The following is a 24,111-nucleotide window of genomic DNA, read 5'->3' as shown; positions in this document are numbered from 1 at the left end:
TCCCTCAGAACATTATCACTGTCTGTCCAACCCTCCAGGGATGGTGACTCCACCACTGCCCTGGGCAGCCTGTTCCAATGCCCCACAGCCCTTTGGGGAAGAAATTGTTCCCCACATCCAACCTCAACCTCCCCTGGTGCAACTTGAGGCTGTTTCCTCTGCTCGTGTTGCTTGTTCCTGGGGAGCAGAGCCCGACCCCCCCGGCTCCAAGCTCCTTTCAGGCAGTTCAGAGATCAGAAGGTCTCCCCTCAGCTCCTGTTCTCCAGCTGAACCCCCCAGGTCCCTCAGCTGCTCCCATCACACTTGTGCTCCAGCCCTTTCCCCAGCTCCGTTCCCTTCTCTCAACTCATTCCAGCATCTCAAGGCCTTTCTTGTTGTGAGGGGCTCAAAACTGACCCCAGGATTCAAGGTTTGGCCTCACCAGTGCCCAGTCCAGGGGGATGATCCACCAAGACATCCACTATGCCTTGGTTACTACAGATACTTGGATGCAGATAAGATCCTTGGCTGACTGGATCTATGGTGTCTTTTTTGTGCATGTTCATCTGATTCAGAGGCAATAGATGGGCCCTGAGAACCATCAGATGCCTTCAAGGTCCTGCTTCCCCAGGACAGCAGCAGCTCCAGGGACCTGGAGCAAAACCTCTTGCAGGCCACCAAAGTCTGGAGCTGGAACTTTGGACGGGGCTCCTCTCTAATAACTGTGCAATTGTGGTGATTATACACAAAAAAGTTAATTACTTAATCATGTGTAACAAGGACCCTGCAGCTCCTGAGCAAGACACACACTCAGTGTAATTATTCACAGGCATGTAATCTACTTCCCTTTGTATTGAATATTTCATTAGTTACTATTCACATCTTCTCGGAGGTGCTTTGCAATGGTTCAGTGATCGGATTTACTCTAATTATTCTTCTTGGCTTGTATGAACACTTTTGCTACATATATTCCTCTGTATTTTATCCCTTTGACAAAGAGGATCTTTCCAATCTTTTTGTTGTCAAAGAGAACTCACCACAATGTGAACATCAGGAGCCCAAGGCATTTTTATGTTCCTGCCTTGCCTTCCAGATCCTTTGGGTGGGTCCCTCTGTTTTTGTCCTGTATCTGTACAGCTCTTGGCACCCTCAGGACTTTTGGCCATCACAGGGTGCCTCTAGCAGTGGTACAATACAAATAACAAATAGCAGTAGTAACCAATGGTCTCTGCAAGTGAAGGGGATTGCATCTCCTAAAACATTCACTCATTTTAATGTTGATCCAGCCATTGCTGGAATCACTCTTAATTTATTCCTGCACAGAAAAGGAGCCTGTATAGGAGGAGCACTCATACAGGAGGAAGAAATGTATCATGGACTTGAATTTTCACTTTGAAATAGTATCATAGAATCATGGAATCATTTTGATTGGAAGACACCCTCGAGATCATAAAGTCCAACCATTAACCCACTCCTGACACTAACCCATGTCCCTGAGAACCTCATCTCCACCTGTTCAACCCCTCCAGGGATGATGACTCCACCACTGCCCTGGGCAGCCTGTTCCAATGCCCCACAGCCCTTTGGGGAAGAAATTGTTCCCCACATCCAACCTCAACCTCCCCTGGCGCAACGAGGCCGTTTCCTCTGCTCCTGGCGCTTGTTCCTGGGGAGCAGAGCCTGACCCCCCCTGGCTCCAAGCTCCTTTCAGGCAGTTCAGAGATCAGAAGGTCTCCCCTCAGCTCCTGTTCTGCAGCTGAACCCCCCAGGTCCCTCAGCCGCTCCCATCACACTTGTGCTCCAGACCCTTCACCAAAGCCAAGACAGTTTCCTTCTGAACTAGACCCAGCAAAGCAGACCCTTTGGTTCTGGAGGCCTGTGGAGCTCCATGGAAGCTGCTCGGCTCTCCTCACCTCTGATGAAGTAGCTGCCTTGTATAATTAATTTGGGAGGCAAGAACAGCCTTCTGCTTAAATTTAGTGCTTGTGGAAAGTAAAGCAAATCTTGGCTCTAAGTGTTATAACACTTCAGTCTAAACCTGGAGTTATTTATTGTGGTGTGCTGGGCCAGTGATTGCTGGAACTGCAATCTGGGTACTTCATGCACTTGGCCACCTATAGGGAACAAGCTGTAGGGCTGGACTGCATCTCCCATCATATGCTGAATGTGCCATGTGGACATAAGGAGCGTCACTCAGAAAAGATGGACATGCAGAACAACCGGACATGCTAATCCCATGAACCAGCTACATTTGCCTACAACATTTCTGGTTTGTACTTTACAATTTTGCAATGAAACATTTTTTTTTTTTTAAATGCTGAGGAGAAATGCTGCCGTGCCAGCAAGTTTTGGGGTCTTATCCAACATTTGACTTAAATGGCAAAATGAACAATTTGAATGTTAACAGCCTCAGGAAACGACCTGAGATGTTCTTGGCTACAACACCATACCAAGGGGATCTGCCAGAGGCTGCACAAGGTGTGCTTCACCTGGTGACATCCAAATGTGAGTTCCTGACAGTGCTTAAGAATTTATAGTGCATTAACTCTTACAAGGATTTTTGAAAAGTGCTGCTAGGCTTCCATGGTAATCTCTGAAATCCAATATGATACTTCCATGAGTTATGGATGTAAATCTGATCCCTGTGTTACCATGCAAACTAGAAAGAATATTGAAACCAGTGCCATTTCATAGCTATGAATAAAGGGAGAATTGGACCCATTTTCTTTCTCTGACTTTACTGAGTATAAATCAAGGCACAGACATGCTAACTGCATTACACAGATTCAGGTGACCGTAACTTCTCAGTGCTTGAGAGACAAGAGGAATTGTCATTCAGCTCTGATCATCAGCTTTATTATATACCAGCCAGACGATACACATTTCATGCAGACTATACGTTTGTTCCAACTGCCGCTCAGGAGAAAGCGCTCGACTTCATGTGGGTTGGTCCTGCACTAAGGTACTTGGTTCTTGGTCTGTAGCACCAGTGTTTTTTTCAGGGGTCCTGGAAGCAGAGAAAGAGAATCATTGCAAAGCTGTCAGAGAAATCAGCTGGAGCACGACAACAAAATGCCACCCTTGAGTTGGAATTTGCCTCGTGACAAGCGGCTCTGCAAAGCGCTCCCCAAGCAGCCCGCACATGTTTGATATGTCCTCAGGCTGGTTGGTGAGCCTGGTCCTGGTCCAAAACCCGTGGATGTCCACAAAATGGGGAGAGGGCTGAAGGTCTTGCCCTTTTGACCAGTCCCTGGTTCAACAGTGACCAGGATCAGGCCCACCCATCAGCTGTGAAAAATGCTTGCCAATTGATTATAACCTGCATTGAATGAGCACCTCGCTGTAAAATTGTCTCACAAAGAAGCATTTTCCTTCCCTCAAGGTGGATGGTGAAAGCCCTATAACGTGGGGGAGTTGAGCTCTTTTGGTCCTCAGGAAAGTCAGCCAAGCTAACACATGCTATCCCAAATCTGAGAGGACTTCTACTCAATACCCCCAGGTGACACCAGGAGGTGACAGTGACAACAACACATTGGATGTTTGTTAGCATGAGCTCTGGGGCCATCTTTGTACCTGGGGTAGTCTTGGATGGGAGCATAGGAGAACAAAGCCTGGGAGTTAGGGTAGATGATGCCAGGAGAAGCTCTGGATGGGTGCTGGAGGGAAGGTTGGGTCTTGCTGAAGTGCAGAGGGAGAGATGGGGAAGGAAATACCTGCAGGGAATGGGCAATCAATCTTAATTAGCAAAGAAAGAGAAGGAGGATCTCCAGGGTCGAGGAGAGATGTGTGATGGATGAGGAGGAACCTGTGAGGCTGCAGAAAGCAGATGGAGAGGAAGAAGAAAGCTACTCAGCTTTAAAATGGGCAAATTTGCACAGTGGTTGTATTAAAGACTGTGGAGATCCCCTTTGTCCCCCAGACTGACTTTGGCTTTGTGTGGCTTCCAGTCTGCAGTTAAAGGAGGGCAGGAGATGCTGACACCAGGGCCAGTGATGAGGTGCTAGTTACCACTCCTTGGACCATGCAACCAGTCCAACCTGGACATGTGAGACCAACCATCTCTGTGTGAGAAACTTGTGGGGCAGGAACGTGGAGAGGCTTGGCAGGACGGATCTGGCTCAAATACTCACCTTTGTCCTGCCCTTTGTATTTCCAGTGAAGAGACATTTGCTGCCAGAAGCTGTTGGCAGAGGTCAGCACGGCCTTTCTTTCCCCTGCGTCCCCAATACAGGAAAACTGGTGAGTCCTTCCAACCTACTGGTTCCTATGGGAATCTGGTAAACCCAGCACTGTAAATCAAGGGATTTGGTAAAAATGCAGAGCAACTCTTCATTGGAAAAATGCTCAACTGTCAGGACAGATGAGGTCCATACTGCTGATGCACAGACATCTGCTAGGACAGGACCTGTTGCCTGGTTTCTGGAGAAGGCTGGAGATGCCTCCATGTCCTTGCCAGTGGAGAGCATGCCCAAGGCTGCCAGCAGCTACTCCAGATGCCAAGCCACCTCTTCCAAGCACATCTTCACATCTGGTCTGGTAAGGAACGACACAGTAACTATGGGGCCTAAGCTCAGGTCTTCCTGTGTCAGTGTTCATGCGATGCTCCAGGTTGTAGTTGGGTCAATGCCAGACTAATCCCACCTCTTCCCTGGGCTTGGTGTGTGATGCTGCTCTTGCTGTTGCCCTGCATTTCAGAATAGATTTAAAAGCCAACATCATCTCTCCCTGGAGCAACACAAACTGTTTGAAACCACCCTCCATTGACATTTCCCTCAGCCCCTGCTGGAGTCATCAGGGGAATTCACCCTTCTCGGCCTTGATGTGGTACCTCTGTTGAGGCAGCCATGCAAACTGGTGCTTGTGGTGCATGTTTGCATGGTGTATACTTCTTCCTTTTAATGCATTGGCTCTTTTCTCATGGGTGTGAGCATCCTGCAGCCATGTATTGCAGGCTGGCTAAGACCCAGCCTTCTGGAGGAGAAAGAAGCTGTGTCCCACACCATCTCCAGGTTTCCTCCTTGTTTGCATCAAATAGAGATAATTGTGTGATTGTCCTTCCCAGTTAAGCTCTTTCAGAACCTGTTTTAAACTGGAAGGAGTGTGAGGGGGAGGTAATGATATTATTTTCTCCAGGAATTGGTACCCAGGGAGAACAAGGCATTGCATTGCATCTCACCAGGAGAAGAACACCCCAGCCTTGGGAAGAGTGAGCTGGGAGGGTGCAATTTGGAGAGTTTAAAGGAAACCCTGATCCTGAAAAGTAATGAAATCTAACACAGAAACAGCAACATTTACAACTGATCATTGTCTTAGTCAAGCGAGGAAAGAAGTTTGCAAATCTTTGCCCTCACAAGGGCTGCTGGTAGCAAACCATGGCCTGGTGAAACCCTTGTATACAGGAGAAGTTAATTATGTGATGTGACAAGGTGAGAAATGGAGAAGAGATGGATTGGAGGTGACAGATCATTACTCAAGTTATGGCTGAGAGAGATGCAGAAAGAGTATGAAATTCAGCAGAGGTTCATCTCCCAGAGGCAGCACCTAACAACGAAAGGATGACCACCAAAAACACATATAGCATGGTCTCCTCTTTGTTAGTCCTGGTGTAACAGCAGGGAGCTAGGCTCCTGTGACTTAGGGTCTAAACTTGCCTCTGATGGCGCTGGGCTCCAGCAATGTTATCCTGTTCTTCACAGATGTGGAGGACCCACTCATGGATCAACCCTGTTCCTCTGCAGATTCAGGTCTTAGTGCTTTGGTGGCCTTGTATCAAAACAGAGCTGATGACATTTATCTTTCGCTGCAAAATTTTCTTCACTGAAAGCAGTTTAATTATCTGGGAGCTGTTATGAGTCCGTATAGACAGCATCAGCTCCAGGCACATGGAAAGAGCTACTAGAGGCAACAGGAATCCTCTCTTGGTGGCTCAGGAGCAGCAACACAACTCCAGGCACATATAGCTGTGAAGTTTGGCACTGGAGGGCATTTTTTTTCAAAGAACCATGAAATAAGGCCTTTCTGTCCCAGAGAATTCAGGTGAAGAGATGACTGTCTTCTGTGGAGGACCTGTTCTTTTGGTTAGGGCCCTCACCCAGGAGGACAGTGGCAAGTTCATGTTCCTCAGAAGATACAAACCCATCGATTCCTGGGCAAAGGCCATTACCAATTAGGTTACAGCACATGGCGAATCACTTTTCCCTGCTGAATGCTTTGTGGGTGTTTGAGCATCAAAGTTTGCTGTCTGTGATAACAGCAACGAAAACGCAAGTCTCCTTTGTCCTGAAAAATGGCCTTAATATTGTACTCAATATCTGGCCTCAGTCACATTCCTTGGAAAAGGCAACTGCATCAAATAGTGGGGCTAAAGCTGTAAGCTACAGCAGGGAAAATGAAGAATATCAGCCTGGGTCTGTATCTAAGCAAGCAGAGAGGTTGCTATTGCTTGCACAACATGGGTGTGCCATGGAAATGTTCACCAGTTTGGGGCCAGAAAGGGCTAAAGGAACAGAAAGTGTTGGTTGTGAAATTTGTGTGCAGTGAGCAGCAAGGAGCTCAGCACTTCAAACAACTGCCCACCTGCAAAGCAGCAGATAGACAAACACCTACAAAGCTCTGCTAGCAGAAATTTAGATGTTAGAAGACTCCAATGTACCCCCAAGGTCAGCTAGGGACCTCAGTGGCATGCAGGAATATTGTCCAAAATACCATTCGGTCCCTAAAACTGTGCAGCTGAGATTTTTGGCTGCTGGTTTAGGTTGTTCTAGTGCTTCTTCACTCTTGGAGTGGGAAAGGATGCAGGATATTACCTACACCAAGGGATCTTCTTTCCCACTGCCTCTTTCCAGTATCTATACTGAGATCCCTAGAGCCTGGAGAAGTCAAGCGCAACATAGCTGCAGATCTTGCTTGTCCTACATGGAATTTCCAGGCTCCTCCTTGAGAAGGATTGGAGCTCTTTACACATTTCAACTCTTCTGTCTCCTCCTGCACACCCAAGGACAGGAACAGGCATTGAAGAAGCCCATGGGACCGAGCACTGCTTGATGCTTCTCCCATCCATGTCCATCAACCAGCTTCAGTTTGGCCTTGAGTTAGGTCTTCAGATCTAAGTTGTACAGATGGTGTATGAAACCAGATGGATGGCCATGCTGTGAGCTCAGCTGCTCACTCAACATGATAAGGAGGCTCCTTTGCTTCCTGTCGGGGTGGTGTCACACCACTAGCAGTGATGGTCACAGTAAGGGTAGAGGAACTGAGCTGCTCCTGCATCTTTCCATGTGTGGAGGAAGGAAGCATCACCTCCATAGCTTCAGACAGCACAAAACAAAACAGCACTTCTAGGCAATAAATTAGGACAAGGAGCCACCTGGGACTTAGTCACAATTGGGTCCCTGCTGTACTCACAGGCTGAAGGGACCACAGGCAAGTCTAGTCCTAGCCTGGGATGGAGGACACAGATGTTCAGGGCACCTTCTGAACCACAAGAAGCCTCCTGGGCATTCATCACTGAACCATGTCCTGCTGATAAGCCACCTTCTGCATCTTCCTCTGAGAGGGACATCTGCTTGGATTTCCACTGACACACTTCAACCCGCAGTTTTCTGTATTGCGCCGGGAAATGAAGTTCCTTTAACATCAGCTGCTTCTGCTCTGGGCTACAAGATTTCTCCTTCATTCTCCTCAGTTGCTGCATTTGCTGAGCCACCTGCCAGCCCAGGACATCTCTGCATGAAGCTGGAGAAAGGCCAAGCTCTTTATCAGATGCACCAGAATTGCAAAGGACAGAAGGTCATGCAGCTCTGAATATGCCTGGCTCCTACATAGACATCAAAGCTTGTCTCTGTGGCTCTAAAAAAATAAAGGTACCAGGAAACAAAAACACAGCAGGGTCAACCCAAAAGACTACGGATAGAGCTGCAGCAGCAAAACCTGCTGCTGAACTGGCCACGAGGACAGACAGACAGTGCACTCGCAGACACATCTACTGAAGCCACACCAAGAAATGAAAGGGCAGTCAGTAGGTGAGGTATTATTTATTTGAAGCAGTGAGCATTATTACACTGTACAGGCAAAGGAAAAGGCTTACAGTCCACGAGAGACAAGACCGGACACAAGACAGTAACCTGGGGAGGATGGGGGAGAGAAGGTCTGTGGTAGAGTTGAGTATTTAAGATGGCCTGGAAGGGAAAGATGCTGGAGGGGGAGAGGTGGGAGAAAGCAAAGGGCTGGAGAAGCAGCTGTGGGACAGACATGGAAATCTGGCAGGGGAGATGGAGGGAAAATGATTCTGAAGGCAAAAGGGAATAACAGTGTGCTGGGTAGATGGGGTCTGGTGGGGTGTTGAGGACACTGAAGACTGCGTGGGAAGGAGCCAACAGGAACACAGAAGTCCAATCAGCAATGAGACTTGGGGAGAGACTTTTGAGCAGGGCCTGTTGCGATAAGACAAGGGGTGATGATTTTAAACTAAAGGAGGGAGATTCAGGTCAGACATGAGTAAGAAATTGTTGCCCTGAGGGTGGTGAGAGCCTGGCCCAGGTTGGCCAGAGAGGTGGTGGACGAACCATCCCTGGAGACACCCCAGGCCAGGCTGGACGGGGCTCTGAGCAACCTGAGCTGGTGAAGATGTCCCTGCTCATGGCAGGGGGGACACTGGATGAGCTCAGAAGGTCCATTCCAATCCAAACTATTCTGTGGTTCTATGAGAGGGGAGGGAGCAGTAGCAATGTGGGCAAGGACATTCACTGCCCTGCAACTCCAAAGCACTATCTACTTCATTAAATTAAAGATGCCTTATTGGCTAATGTCCCTGCTGATACATCTCTTGGCTCCAGGTGAGGTGGCCACAGCTGAACTAGTCCTCAGTTGGGTACTAAACCCTGAACCAGGCCAAGGAGCAAGTCAGTCCAATGACCAAGGGCTGATCTCAGGATTTCCCTATCTTGACCATTGGGTACTGGTACCATCAAGTACCCCTGGGTGCTGTTAAACTGCTGAGGACAGACCCACCAGCTGCAGCCATTGTGTGGTGAGATCCCCTCCACCACATACTATGGAGGGTGCTCCTCACCCTCTGCTGTGACACAGCTCTCCAGACCTCTCACAGAGTCAGGCAGGACATGCAGGTCTCTGGTTCACCAAGGAGATATGGAAAGACCCAGCTTTGCTCAGGGCCTTGAGGTTGCTGCATGTCTGGGGCTGGGGTGGGGAGTGGGCAGATGACAACAAGGGGGTTTTAGAAATGTTTCCCCATTTCTATTTCTCACACTGTTGAGCGGCCGACATTGAAGGAATGGTTTTCATTCCTCAGCGCTCTCACATATCGCTAGGATCTGTCACTACTCCTCATCCGTCATTTTTCTGGCAGCTGGTCCTTGCTGCTGGTTTCCGGGGAGCAGACTCCCTGCAGGGAAAGCTGGCATTTTAAAAAGCATAAAGATGCCTTCGATCCATTAGTAGGCTTTTCTTTTATCCTTTGGCTCACATCTCCTCCACTTGACAGGCATGATTAGGCAGCTGTTTCCAAGGCACCCTGCAACAGAAATTCAGACTGTTCATAAGTGATTCACAATTCACGATAAACCACCACTCCTGAAGTATTCAGAGCTATGTTACCCCTCATTGCAGACCTCTGAGCTTATGAGTTAACCCAGTGGCACTAGTGCAATTACTCCCAACCCAAAAAGTCCACATAAACAAGGGCAAGTGGCAGTGGGTAGTCAAATCCCCAACTGGATCAAACTTACCATGACACTGCTGAAAACAAGGAGAGCTGAAGCCCATGTCTGAACATCACAATACTTTCCAGCTGTGCAAAAGATACTGTTCTTAGTGCTGAACACAGCCATGGTATCACATTCATTCTAGGGAATTTCTTCTTCCTGTACCGCTCCTCTTTATTTGACGTTGCTGCTGATGTTGGGAATGGTGGTTATTCCTTGGATATTAGGAGGTACCAGCTATGACAGAGACATCTTCTTAAAAAGCCCGTTTCTCTCCTGCAACGGTACATCTTTAAACTCTAAATCCAAGGGATATTGTGACACAAGAGGCTGCATTGGTATAAGGGCTGACATGTCAGCTGATCAAATATCCGTACTCATCCTTTGACCTTGCTCTACCAGTCAGGGGTGTAATAATTATAACTCTGGTTTTCAAAGGAAGCTCAGAGATTTGCAAATGGCAAAATCCGTTAAACTCATTCCTGTGCCCAAGGCACTTAAGCTCCTGCCTGACAGGGAGGAATGGAGAGATGGAGACCGTCAGGCCTCTTCATCCACCCATGCACAAGTCTTTGGGGGTGTGTGCTGAAGCCCTTAGCACATGATGTATTTCAAAGCAACCGATTAAAATCAGTAAAGTGATGGCCACCCCTGATGGGACTGCTCACACCCTGCGCAATCAAAACAACATCTCTGCAAAGCTGCACTCGGATGCTCCGTTATTAAGAGTGTGAGAAGCAGACTTAACTCTTTAAATTCAACATGACAGTATTTTCTCTCCCCTCTTTGTCCCCTCACCAGACACCAACGCTGACAATTAGGACTATTTTTACTCCAGCCAGTGTCTCCACACTAAATGTTCTTATAAAACAAGGCATTTCATTTTTAGTAACCCACCTCCAGCGCTTTGCACAGACGTTCTCACAACCACCCTTGGAAAAATGTGGGAAGTGCCTCTCACTAATGACTTGGCAAAGATTAAGAAGCAAGTTGGTAGCAGTGGGTTCAGACAGTGATGGTTAAAGACCAGGGAGCCCAGGTCCCCATAAATGTAATCAGCCCAGTAGGTCCTACTGTCTCTTAGAAAAGCACATTGAGCAAGTTTGGAGAGAAACAGGACAGCAAGGACACGTTTTCCAGCAATGAGTGTGGGCAACTGGATGGGATCGGATGGAACACCCATCCATGGGTGCATGGTATACCCCATCCTGCACCATGGAACAGAACCCAGACCTTCATGTCATGGGAGAAACATTTTGTTGGCCAACGTGGATTGTCACAGATAAGCCCCATCAATGATCAGTCTTTTAACAATGAACATTTTCTGCAGTACGAGCTGTGGAGGGGTGACAAGATAAACCCCGGGACCTACAGCTCAGCTGAAACACTAAAGATCATATAGTTATGCATGATGGATGAATAGATGGATTTGGTAGGGAAGGGAGAGGGAAGGCAGGGTGATACAGTAGGACATCAGAAAGAAGCACTGTTGTTAGCATGTAGTTACAGATGAGATAAATATAGAAAGAGATTTGTAAACCAGGCAGAGATGAGAAATAGCACCCAGAAACAGTAAGGCAGAAAAGGGTTGGAAGTCAGCAGAGCTACGTTGGAGGAGAGATTTCAAAACACAACCCAATGAAGACAAATTTCCCCAGGTTGGTGGGGTTGTTATTGGAATAGCTATTAAAAGAAAAATGTGATTAAAAGTAAAAATTGCAGGTAGGAGCTTACAAATTAATTAAAAGAAAAAAGAGATGAAACTAAGATTAGGCTTCACCATTTAAAATAAAATTGTGCCCTCAGCTCTGCTTTCTTCTCAGGCATCATTTTTTCCAGATAGCAAATGCTTTAATTAATATAAAATCAGTGCTTTGCACTTCCACAGACACTGCCAACACCTGTTCAGCGGCAGCTGGGCTTGCAGCACGCTGGAAGTGCTCAACCCAAGAATTTGCCACCTCCTTTCAATGAGGATTTATAGCCCCTTGACCCACCCCATGGGCCTTTCAGGTGGTTTGGGGCCAAAGCAAAAGCTGTAGGCATTTGGAAAAGGGTGTGTAATTAAGCGAGCTCATCCACAGCATCTCCCCTCCCTCCAGCTCTTGATGGGACTTGGTTTCTTCTCCCTGATCCAATGCAACGTGGACACCTGCAAGGTGGAGCAGCAGCATTTTGCATGCAGGGCACTCACTGAACCAGCCTTCTGCTGGAGATACTATATATAGAGAATAAAAGCAAACTACCTGCTCCATCCACATGAATTCACTGTCCATCTTCACATTTGCAAATGCTTAGCTCTCGCGTCAGGCTAGTCTGAGGTTAGCGGCCATCTAAAGGGGACTGTGACAGCTCAGTTGTCCCTATGGCATCATGGAACTGGTGGTGGCTTCTAAGCAACACAAATCTGATTACGGTTGGAAGGGTGTTTCTTTTGCTTAACTGTGCTTCTTATCGAGAAAACAAGATCAAGGAGGTGGTATTCGTCTTTAGCATTTATTTATCATTGGAAAAAAAAGAACCCTTTGAGCAAGCAAAGATCACAAGCACGTCACAATCAATTGGCTATACATTAATTTGTGTGTGTGTTCTGTGTGTTTGTGTGTGTGTGTGATTCTCATCAGAACAGCAAGAATGAAAAAGCACCACGAGGAGGTGTGCTTAATACATTACAAGAGACAATTAGTGATATGCAACCAAACCCAGGCCACAAAATATTAATTAGACACTTCCTATCTGCCTCCAAGAGGCAAGAGTTTGTGGAATTCATGGGAGCCACGTTTTTACGCCGGACGCGTTGCAAATGAAGAAGCAGGTGATCGGTGTGCAAAGCAGTCAGAAAACAGGAGCTCAGACAGCAATTAGCACCATTTTGCAGAAAGGAGTAACAGTACAATACAGTGAAAATGGGAAAGCAAGCAATAGACAGCAGAGGAATTTTGACAGGGTAAAAAGCAAAAAACATTTTTTTTTTTTTTACAAGGAAAGCAAAACATATTACAAATCAGCGGCGAAACAGAATCAGCATTGCGGTAGCTGGAAACACAGAACAGCAGAGCACTCTTTCCCAGTGGGATCGACAAGCTCAGAGTCCAAAGTGAACTTGAAACAACAGAGATTTTTGTCTCCTTTCTGATAAACCTGAGTGAGTCAAATGGGCGTAAAGTCTACGGAAGGGAGAGCAGTGCGGGATTTCACCCTGAGACCTGACTCTGCTGCAGTTCCTGGCATTCAATGCAATAAACTGTGTGCTTGGATGTGTGGAGCAAAGGTCAGCATTTATATCCCTATTTTGGGATTTATATCCCTGTTTTGTTGCTGTCTGAGAGGGAGGTCCCCAGGCCCTACCAGTTTCCTAGACTCTTTCTGAAAAGATTGAAACCTTCCAAGTGCCATTCATCCCACACAAAGAGAGGTGTCTAAAATAGATAGCTCAATGGCTCTTGGAAGGTTTCTTCAGTAGAGAGGGAATTCAGACCACTGACTAGCACTTCATACCTAGCTTTGTAGTTAGATGCCACCAAAAACTTCATGTATTAAGGAAACATAAGGCCGTATTCTGACCACTCACTGTGCATGTTTCATTCAAACACTGTGATGGATGCTCTTCACCCAGAAGAAGCAACCCTGAAGCGCTAGATGATGAGCAGTTGATCTAATGTCACGGAGATGCTTGGTTCAGGTGGTCTGAACATCTTAATGATGTTCCTTGGGCAAAATTTGGTTACCCTTGAAGTCAAGGGCTAAATTCCTGTTGAATTCAAGGTGGAATGGTGGCAAGCATGCTGTCTGCTTGAATGTGAAGCTTTGGGCCATAAAATAATTGGGAGAAATGTTTGGCATGGTCTTTCCGTATGTACGAGATTGGTGTGTTGGGCTATTGGTAACTGTCTACGTGCCTTCCCGACATGTTCTGCCTGCTGTGACACGTCATCTTCACGGCTGTTGCTATATCCTGCCATAGGAGAGGTTGTTACTGAGGAGTGTGAAGATGGATGAAGCATTTAAATGCCAAGGAATCACACCAAGTCTTGGAAGCTCAGGCTTCTCTGGCCAGTTGTCCCTTGTGCGATGGGGTGGAAAGAGCTGTGAGCGGCACTTCTCTCCACCAGCTCAACACAAGCCTTTTGCCGAGCTGCGCTGGAGATAGAGCTGAGCTTTGCACTCCAGAGGTGCTGCAGGAGCTTCTGAGCACTCAGAAAAGCAATGGACAGGTCAGCGTCTCCATGGAGCATGCACATCGAAAAATGCACTACATTCGCAAAGATTTCCACAGTTTTACTTCCTGGAGGATTTCCCTGGTTTCCTCCTAAACGTCGGAGGTTTAAATATATATATTTCTATATATGAATATATATTTTTCCACATACACAACCTGACTAGCTCATAGCACACAGTTCTAGCACAGCTAAGCTTGGAAATACACCACTGAATTCAGAACACTACACGTACTTATATTCAAAGCTTTAGGCTGTTAGCGCAAGGCAAACAGGACACACCACACAATACAATGAACTTGGCATTTATTCATTACTAAGGCCAGCAAATGTCACTTTCTGTATACCACAGAGCTTTCCTCCTCTTTGGAAACGTTCTCTCAGCCTTGTAGCCCACCGCTTATTTATGTTTCCAAAAGACCCAATTCTAATGGGGTGAGATCCCAAAAATGGGACTCCTCACCCTCCCGGCCCATCCCTTTTTCTGTTCAATAGTTTCATATCTCTAAAATATCCTAGCAGCAAGACTTCCCTCATTCAAACACCTCTACAGCAACACAGTCCTTATACTCTCCTCTTGCAATACCTCCCTACCCTGCTTTCCATGTCTCACTTCGTTCTTCCCAATTGTCTGTTCTCTGAAAGTTTCAAGCTGGACCGCATGTTAGGATAAAAATATTGAGCTGCAAAAATAAGGAAGAACCCTGCACCTTCACTTGCGGCTACTCTGATATGGGACAATTTCGCAGCTCAGTTTGGGGGGGATCAAGATTAATCCTTCTGTATTTAGGACACAATCCAGGAGTCAGACATGTAAATTCGGATTGGGACCTTACCTCTCGAAGCCCCCATTGACTCAGCAACCCAGATTCCTGGGTATGCAATGCCAGTCTGTTGGGCCAGTTCAAACTCACTGACAAATGGTCCTGCTGTGTTTACAGCTTCCCAACTGGACTAGCTGTGCATGGGGATCTCCTAGAGTAAGAGCACAGTAAATAGGATTGAAACCCTGAGATCTTGCCCAGAGGGAGTCTAGGGGTCCCAGCAACTGGTTTACGGACCTCTTAGGATGCTCGTGAGCCAATATGAACTACAACAGCTGGTAGAGTCAAAACAATGGGGGCTGACGGCTCTAGACAACCTTGCTGACCCATTTCTTTTTACCCCTTGGAAGGTCACATCTGCAAACTAAACCTATTTCTGGAATCTAGCTCTGTTTACTGGCACCCCAGAAGTGAAGAAAGCAGACCAAGATTCAAAACAAACCACGTATAACTAAAGAGATCCATAACCTAGGGGAAACAATAGGGAAGAACAGCCTGCTGATAACCTAGTCTGACCTGCCACATGCTTGGGAAGTCTTCACTGCTCTCTGCGCTTTCCCTCATTCCTTTTTTAAAGAAAATCAAGGCCTTCAGGTAGTGTTGATGGATAAAGCTGCCTTGATTCAGCTAGACCTACCCCCCAGCTACCCTGGGGGAGGATTTGGCCCTTTATTTGCAAGGGATCTCCTTTCCCATCACTTCTTGGAGCAAAAGTCCCACTGGTATCACCAGGGGAAATCACTCTCAGCTACGTCACTGATTCTAATGGGTTTACAGAAGATCCACAGCACCACGAATGAACCTTTGATCCTCTCTGCCTTTAAAACCTTTCCACCTGTTGGCACCAGTGGGAGATGACCAAAGAATGGCCAACCCCGAAAGGGGCTGGGGGTCTCATGATGAGAGCACAACCCCTCCATGGCTCAACAGGCACTTACATGCCATTGAAGGACCAAGCCCAAGGAAAGGGACAAGCTGTTGGACACAACAACAGTTGATCCATCACCTTCATCTCCTACAACCCCGTTTGTGCATTCCCACGACCCTCACTCTGTGCAGAGCCATGTTGTGCAGGCAAAGCAGAACAATCTGACCTCACAAACAAGGATTCCCTAATCCTCCTTGGAAATAAAACAGAAAAGCTTCTAATACAATCAGAACAAAAAGCAGATTAGAAGCCTCTAATTAATTTTGTGGCCTTTATTTAATCAAAGAAAAAAAAAAAGGAAGAAAGAAAATGAAAAAAAAAAGAGAAAGAAAAGAAAGTGCAGTGACATTTACTCTTTTGCCTCAGCCAGTTTATTGTTCATCTCTTTACTTTTCTCCTTGTCCTCTGGCTTTGCTGTGTTGGAGGTCTCGGCGCTCTTTTTCTTGGCAGCCCGGCCAGATGCGATCTGCTTGTCTTTGGCCTTTTTCAGGGGTTTATGGCTTGTTGTGGTCTTTTTTGGTTTGGAAGGCTTTACGCTAGGCTTTTCCACCTGCATGGAGGGCGACATGCAAAACGACAACACAGAGATGGAGAGAGAAAGAGAGACACAAGGACAGGTGGAAAATAGGATTTAGGTCAGAAAGGGCATGAATATTGCTTATCTAATCAGCTATGCCGTGCCACGAAGAGAGGGGAGCAGCTGGGCGCATGTTGAGTTGGCCAAATCCTTTCATGGTGTTGATGCCCTGAAGTCACAATGGCCCTGAAGCAACAGATCCCATTATATCTAGATTAATGCACAGTCAGGTAAATAGAAGAGGGAATATTATCAACATTTTATCAATTCCTTCATCTTTCTCTGACTTCAGGAGGGGCTTTGCAAGCCAAAAGGTGGTTGTCTCCCTCTAGATTAAAAGCAGAGAAGTGATGCTTAGGGCAAAGAGGCTCCTACAAGCCACTACCTTCCACAGAATCACAGAGTGGCTGGCATTGGAATGGACCTCTGGAGATCATCCAATCCAACCCACATGCTTAAGAAGGTTCACCAGAGCAGATCACACAGGAATGTGTCCAGGCCGGTTTGAATGTCTCCAGAGAAGGAGACTCCACAGCCTCTCTGGGCAGCCTGGTCCAGGCACTGGCACCCTCAAAGTAAAGTGGTTTCTCCTCATATTCAGATGGAACCTAAGTGTTTCAGTCTGTGCCTGTTACTCCTCACCCTATTGTTGGGCACCATTAAAAAGAGTTATCACTGAAAAGAGCTTTCTTGCAGGACACGATTCCTCAGTCTGTTTGTCCCTTAATAGATTGCCACAATGGAGGAAAATTACTTGGGGGCAGCTGGGCTGCAAGATTGGCACCCAAGCAAAGTCCACGACAGTGTCTTACATCCATCTGTTTCTACAGTCCCCAGAATAGGGAGGACATCTTCAAAATTAAGGATGAACAGAAGCCTTCAGCTCCTCCATGCTGCCCCTGCCATCCCCCTGAGACCTCATAAATGTAAACACCGGGAAAGACTAATGCTCCTGGATTTAAAACTGCACAGACTGACTCCATTTATTTTCAGAACCTCTGCTGCTCCTAGAAAACAAGGCTGGAAGACATTTTAGCCTCAGCCCTTCTCAATATCATCAAAGCCAAAAGTGCTTGCTGTCAAAATCTGTGGAGCATTCTGAATCCATCGTAGATGAAGATCTGGCTCTTACCATGTTCTTCCTGGAATAGAGGGTAAGGTGGGATGTCTACGGCTTTGGAAGGAGAAAGAGAAATGTGTCTGGATCAGGGGTGTCCAACTCATTTTCACCATGGGCCACATCAGCCTTGAGGCAGCCTTCAAAGGGCTGAATGCAATTTTAGGACTGTATAAATGTAACTACTCCTATATTTATACAGTCCTAAAACTATATTCAGCCCCCTGAAGGCAACCACAAGGCTGATGTGGCCGTCAGTGAAAATGAGTTTGACACCTCTGGTCTAGAAAATACTCTGGGGAACGACAATGCAAAAACCTCTTCATCTGGGCCCTATCCTCATGTCTTTACAGTTTGACATAGGGTACTATTGTCTCCAAAGTGCAACAAGCCATACTACAGCCCATAGAATCACAAAGTGGTTTGGGTTGGAGGGGACCTTAAAGATCATCTAGTCCAACCCCTCCCTGCTATGAGCAGGGACACCTTCCACTAGTCCAGGTTGCTCAGAGCCCCATCCAGCCTCACCTTGAACACTTCCAGGGATGGGGCATCCACAGCTTCTCTGGGCAACCTATTCCGGTGCCTCACAGCAAAGAATTTCTTCCTAATATCTAACAAAAATTTACATTTTTTTCAGTTTAAAACCATCACCCCTTGTCCTTTCACAACAGGCCCTGCTCAAAAGTCTGTCCCCATCTTTCTTCTTGGCCACTTTAAGTACAGAAAGGCCACACTAAGGTCTCCCCGGAGCTTCTCTTCTCCAGCTGAACACCCCAACTCTCTCAGCCTGTCCCCCAGCAGAGCTGTTCCAGCCTCGCATCATTCCTGGGGCTCCTCTGGCCCCTCTCCAGCAGGTCCATGTGTGTCCTGTGCTGAGGACCCAGAGCTGGACCAGCACTGCAGGGGGGTCTCACCAGAGCGGAGCAGAGGGGCAGAATCCCCTCCCTGCACCTGCTGCTCACGTTGCTGGGGATGCAGCCCCAGGATACTACTGGTTTCCCAGGCTGCGAGTGCACTTTGCTGGCTCGTATTCCATTTTTCATCCACCACCATCTACAGGTGGATCCACAGATGCAGCCGCTGGTCAGAAATTAAGATGCCACATGAGGGAATGTGAGCGGGTAGCGGTCACCCCAGCCTTACTGTGCTGGACATGTCCCACCAGGAGCAGTGGTAGCCCTGGGTCTCTTCTGACACGTTTCTTACCTTTGGCGGTTCTTTGTAGGGTTCGCTGTAGAGAGTGCGTATCCTTCTGCGCTCCAGGTATTTGTTATCAGCTGGAGAAGGCTTATTGGTTTCCCCCTTGAACTGAGCGCTGTAACTGGTTTCATGGGTCATTTTCTCCTCTGGCGGCTTGTACTGGGACTTCGCTTTTATAGCTTTCACAGGCTTGATGTCTATCCAGGGTCTGAATTCATTTCTGAAGATCAAAAAGAAAAGAAAGGGGTTCAGGAATTAAATCAACAGGAGAGTAGCGGGAATGTGGGGATGGAATCCCTCATTGCTCAGTAAGGTCTCTTTGGAAGGGTTTTTATGTACATCCAGTCAAGTTTACAAAGAAATTGGCTCCCAACAGCTCATTTTTTACCTCATCTAAAACCTACTGACACATTAGGAAAAGCTCAAAAGAAAGCTGCTCTATTAAAATCAGCCAGTCCTGGGCATCAGACTACCTGCTACTTGTGTGACAATGGTGATGTGCCCTATCAAAAGCTGGCTGTGATGCTTTTTAATTTTAAAAACAGGGATAATGTTTTGTCTCTACAGCTTCACCTCTGCACTGGAGCTACCTGCAAGCAGCTCTTGACTCTCGCAGTTAGGGTGGAAAAGAATACTTGGAAAGGAACACCAAAATTCGTGTTCTGCAACTCAACACAGGACACACACTTCTCAGCAAGCTTCCCTGCAGGTAAGCTAGCTGGGTCATTTGGAAATGTAAGGAAACAAGATTTTCTACAGACACCCCTTACCCGTGGTTGTAAGTAGTGAATTGTATCATTCTTCCCATATTGCACCAAATTATGCACAACAGCTTTTGTTAATTCCATAAAAGAATAGTTTAAGTTAAAGCAGTAATTGATGTAAGGTCAAGCAGAGTTGGAAATGCACAGTTTATCAGGTATTGTGAGCTATGGCTTCTCTATATTAGGTGATGGTGAATTCCTGAGTTACTGGAAAAAAATAACATCTTTTTTTTTTTTTTTTTTTTTTTTGACAGAGCTGTTAGTTTTTTTGAGAAAAAACAAATAAACACATTTCAAAATGTGCTGGACACATTCCGGTTCCCATCCACAGACTCTTTCTCTTGCATTTTTTAGTTCTTCACAACAGAGCACCACCATATCTAGTTTTGAATAAGCATTTCATTTTCTGTCTAAAAATTACCATTAATCTGAGAATGAAGATGGAGAAACCCCAAGTGTGTTGCTACCTTAGATGGGTCCCGCTCAGACATAGTCCAAGGCAGTGTTTAGCTTCTGAAGACTGCAATGCAAGCCAGGAGCTACCCTAATGGTGGTGGTATGAGCCCCCCACTTGTGAATTTTCCATAGAAAACAAAGCCCTTGTGGCAATTTCAGGACCTCTGAGACAATGGGACCTCTATGTTGAAAACCTTGTTCCCTTTTGCTCTGTTCCACTCACCTACCTTTGGGTTGTATTACTGGTTTATTAGGGAAATTAGTGGAGGGTACTATATATCTGCCAGTCAATCCCTTCCCTTAATAGCTCTGAACATCTTAATCACCATCAGCCAAATTTGACAAATGGTCATGGACATAATCAGATTTTATTTTTATGAAGATAAGCAGATGGACTGAGTCCAAAGGTGCAAGAAATCTCCAGAATGGACATGCATACACACTTCTTTGGTCATCACTTAGGCAGGGAGGCTAGACTGCAGAAGGTCATCTGTTGTCCAAGGGACCCGTAGCAAATGTTGCCTTCACATGCAGGACCAGTGCAGCTCCCTGCCCACCCAGTCCTACATTTCCCACTCACACAGACTGGTCAATGTGGTCAGTGGAGTTTGGAGAACCCTTAGAATCACAGAATAGTTTGGGTTGGAAGGGACCTTCAAAGCTCCCCCTGTGCCACCCCTGCCATGAGCAGGGACATCTTCACCAGCTCAGGATGCTCAGAGCCCCGTCCAGCCTGGCCTGGGATGTCTCCAGGGATGGTTCATCCACCGCCTCTCTGGCCAACCTGGGACAGGCTCTCACCACCCTCAGGGCAACCATTTCTTCACTATGCCAAAGATAGGTGACTGTTTTAGGATGAGCTAACTCCTTGTGGGCTGTTGGCTATCTAGATCTCCACTAATAGGAACACAGACATCTAGCACACATGAGACCTTCACACCATACACCCCTAAATGCAAGTATCTTAATCCATGAGCCAAATCTTATCCGTGAGCCAAATCCAAGCCAATTCTCCATCCTGTCTTATTGTTGATTCCAGCTGCACCTGCTTTTTCTTTTCCCCATATTTCTTCATTTCTTTCCACTTCTTTCATTATTCAGCTCTTCTTGGGCTTGGATAATACTGTCAAACTGCTTGTTTGAAAGATGCTATTCTCCACAAAACCATTCCACTGCATGAGCAATATATGAATGGGCTCATTTGTGTCCCCTTGGTTCCTGTTCAGTGAATGCCATCCCTTTGTCCACAAATATTTCTCTGCTGTCCATTGTTAAAATATTCCTTCTGCATGAAGAACTGAGAGAAAGGAAGAGGAAGCATCTTTAAAGATGTTAATACATTACTGACAAACTCAAAGTTGACCCAAAGTTCCTCAGAAGATAAAAGGTTTCTTCTTAGGATCTCCTTTTGTTCCATAAGAAGACTCTGTGTTTATTATTACTTTCCAAAGGAAATAATATTGTGCACTAATTCTCTCTGTCCACGTCTATCTGTCACTCAGATCGGTCCCTAGCAGCTTCTGAACCCTTTAGCTGTTTTCTATCATATTTATAGCAGAGGTAGAAATCTCAGACGTGACAATTACAACGTTTCCTCAAAAGCAGTGGATGGGCACAAGAGGAACATGCAAACAGTGCTCTGCAACTGAGGAACAGGCAAGTAAAGTTCATTTTCTTACTTATTGCAAGGTCAACTGGCCAAACAACCCACATGGACCACCAGGTCAACCCACAAACCTAAGCATGGCTTGCATCTACAGAACCAGAGGCAAAGAATGGAGGTTGTAGTACTGTGCACGTAGGGGCTGGACTTTAAAGCAGATGTAGCAATTCTGGGAGTACTCAGCTCTGCTGTGCTTGGAGACAAGACCCTTGAGTACCCTGTACCTCCCAAGATGAGCCTGGTTTTGCAGGCAAAGGACAGACCAACAGCTGCTCTTAGGTAGATGCATGTCCACCAGCTCTGAAACTACTCAGCCATGATCTTCTCTGGAAATGGAGGACAGAAGGCTATTGTGCTTGAAATATTTCACAGTGTTGACAAAGGAGTTGTAAATATCAGGTATGTCACGTGGATTCAATGCACATCTAGAAGTAACAGGTTGCACAGAGAGGTGGTGGATGCCCCATCCCTGGAGACATCCCAGGCCAGGCTGGACGGGGCTCTGAGCAACCTGAGCTGGTGAAGATGTCCCTGCTCATGGCAGGGGTGGCACTGGGGGAGCTTTAAGGTCTCTTCTAACCTTTATGATTCTATTCTAAATAGGACATGGTTTAGTACTAGAGTTAGGTTAGCTTATGGTTGGATTTGACGATCCTGAGGGTCTCTTCCAACCGAAATGATTCCATGATTCTAAATCCCTTTTTGGGCAAATATGCAGGATATCACATCATCAGCTATTACAGTAGGGTCGGTCCCCTCAAGCATGCGAGAGAGCATGGGCCACGTTTGTATGGAGTCCTACCACACCTGGGATGGACCAGCCACTTCATGCTATGACCATGCTCAAGCACCCAGTGTGCCTAATTCTACATCTCTGCTATCCAGAGCTTGCAGAAGCAGTGGAAGGAGGAGAGAAACTCAGACCATTTCCTACAGCTACACAGGGCCTAGCAAGCTGATCTCAGCCTGTTTTTGATATTCAGGAAACACATAAACTGTAAAAAAGAGTTATCAGAAGAGACACACGCTATTCTGTGATGGCTGTGTCCATGCCCAAAACCACAGGTTACCATGGTTCATTAGCACGAAAGTGCTAATTCCTAAATGTCTCTGTCTACACCACAGATAAGTGAGGGAAAACAGCACATTGGGATCTGCCCTTGGAATACATCAGCTCCTGAACACAGCCCAACAATCACTTGGGAAAGTACTAGTTTTCCTGGGCCAAAAAATGTAGGCAGGAGTGTGCTAGCAGCTTCACAGCATGGATCATCACACTTCAGTGCCAGACACATTGAATTTACTAATGCAAAGTATAAATGAAGAGGGAGGTGCCCTGCTTGGAGTCTGCATCTCTGTTGATTGTAGGGATTGGGGAATGTCTCAGGAAGGTGACTTAAATCCTAATGAGACATAAACATCGCCATGTTTATGTCTCTTCTTTACTTTGAAGGTGCCAGAGCCTGGCCCAGGCTGCCCAGAGAGGCTGTGGAGTCTCCTTCTGTGGAGACATTCAAACCCAACTGGATGTGACCCTGTGTGATCTGCTCTGGTGAACCTGCTTTAGCAGGTGGGTTGGACTGGATGATCTCCAGAGGTCCCTTCCAACCCCAACCATTCTTTGATTCTGTGAATTGCCCTTCCAGGTCTGGTGACTCTTCATCAAATGCCTGTCCGATATGGTTCTATGTCATCTTGAGCTCATGTTGTCCCAACAGTGAGCAAACAAGTGAGAAGAAAAGCAGCGGCTTTAAGAGTTGATTCTTTTTGGTCCTCTGGGACTAGTGAAAATATCTGTTCTCCAAAGTACCAGAATCATAGAATAATTTTGGTTGGAAGAGACCCTCAAGATGATTGAGTCCAACCATTAACCAAATGCTGGCACTAAACCATGTCCCCAAGAATTTAATCTCCACGTCTGCTCAACCCCTCCAGGGATGGTGACTCTATCACTGCCCTGGGCAGCCTGTTCCAATGCCCACCAGCCCTTTCCATGAAAATAAAAGTTCCTAATATCCAATCTATCTTATCAGTTGCTCCGGTAATGCTAAAACTAACCCTGGCTTTTAGAAAGCCCATGCAGTGCTGAGACATCCCTCCTTGCTACTTAACATCCCTACACCAATTTGTGATGAAGATGCCCAGAAGTTGCAAATTCCAGCTGCCATCTGAATTGTATCCTGAAAATGTTATTTCTCCCTGCTTTGAGAGCAGGTGATAGTGTCATCTGGATGACCATAGATGGCTCCACACAAAATTAGCTCTGGAAGTATTTCAGGAGCATCTTAGATGCCATGCCAAAAGAGCTCAGCCTTAAAGCTCACCTAAAACTTGAGCAAAAGCCTTTGTTCACACCACACAGGTGAGTCACAGGCATGGACTAGCATCAGTATGGACACATCCAACAGGTATAGGTTAGTCCAGCTCTGTAATCCTTTATCTAAGGGAACAGCATTAATTTTGCTGAAAAATTTAAGGATTGCAATCTTGGAATGAAATGGAAGGGATGAACTGAAATAGCAGTAAATTACACACCTCCTAGTCTTACAAAGAGTAATTAGAAACAGTAGGGAACTCAGTACTGACCTGAAATGGAAACTGAAATGAAACTAAACAAAAATGAATATATGTCCGATCAGACGACCTTTTGTAAGCCAAGTG

At 46.4% G+C, this 24,111-nt stretch overlaps 1 protein-coding gene across 1 annotated transcript in view; it reads right to left on the bottom strand.

Annotated features, from left to right (window-relative positions):
• Positions 1–2,916: 2,916 nt before the first annotated feature.
• MAP6 (microtubule associated protein 6) overlaps positions 2,917–24,111 on the bottom strand; it is a gene marked incomplete at both ends in the record, with an annotated part of 44,496 nt that continues 23,301 nt past the window's right edge. Inside the window, 3 exons of the mRNA XM_082052277.1 lie at positions 2,917–2,986; positions 16,024–16,220; positions 18,574–18,787. Of these exons, the coding sequence (XP_081908403.1) occupies positions 2,917–2,986; positions 16,024–16,220; positions 18,574–18,787 (481 nt within the window). The remainder of the gene's footprint in view (positions 2,987–16,023; positions 16,221–18,573; positions 18,788–24,111) is intronic.

This window comes from Streptopelia decaocto (genome assembly GCF_964273445.1).
Source record: "Streptopelia decaocto genome assembly, chromosome: 1".
Classification (NCBI taxonomy): domain Eukaryota; kingdom Metazoa; phylum Chordata; class Aves; order Columbiformes; family Columbidae; genus Streptopelia; species Streptopelia decaocto.
This window is presented reverse-complemented; position numbering and strand designations above follow the sequence as displayed.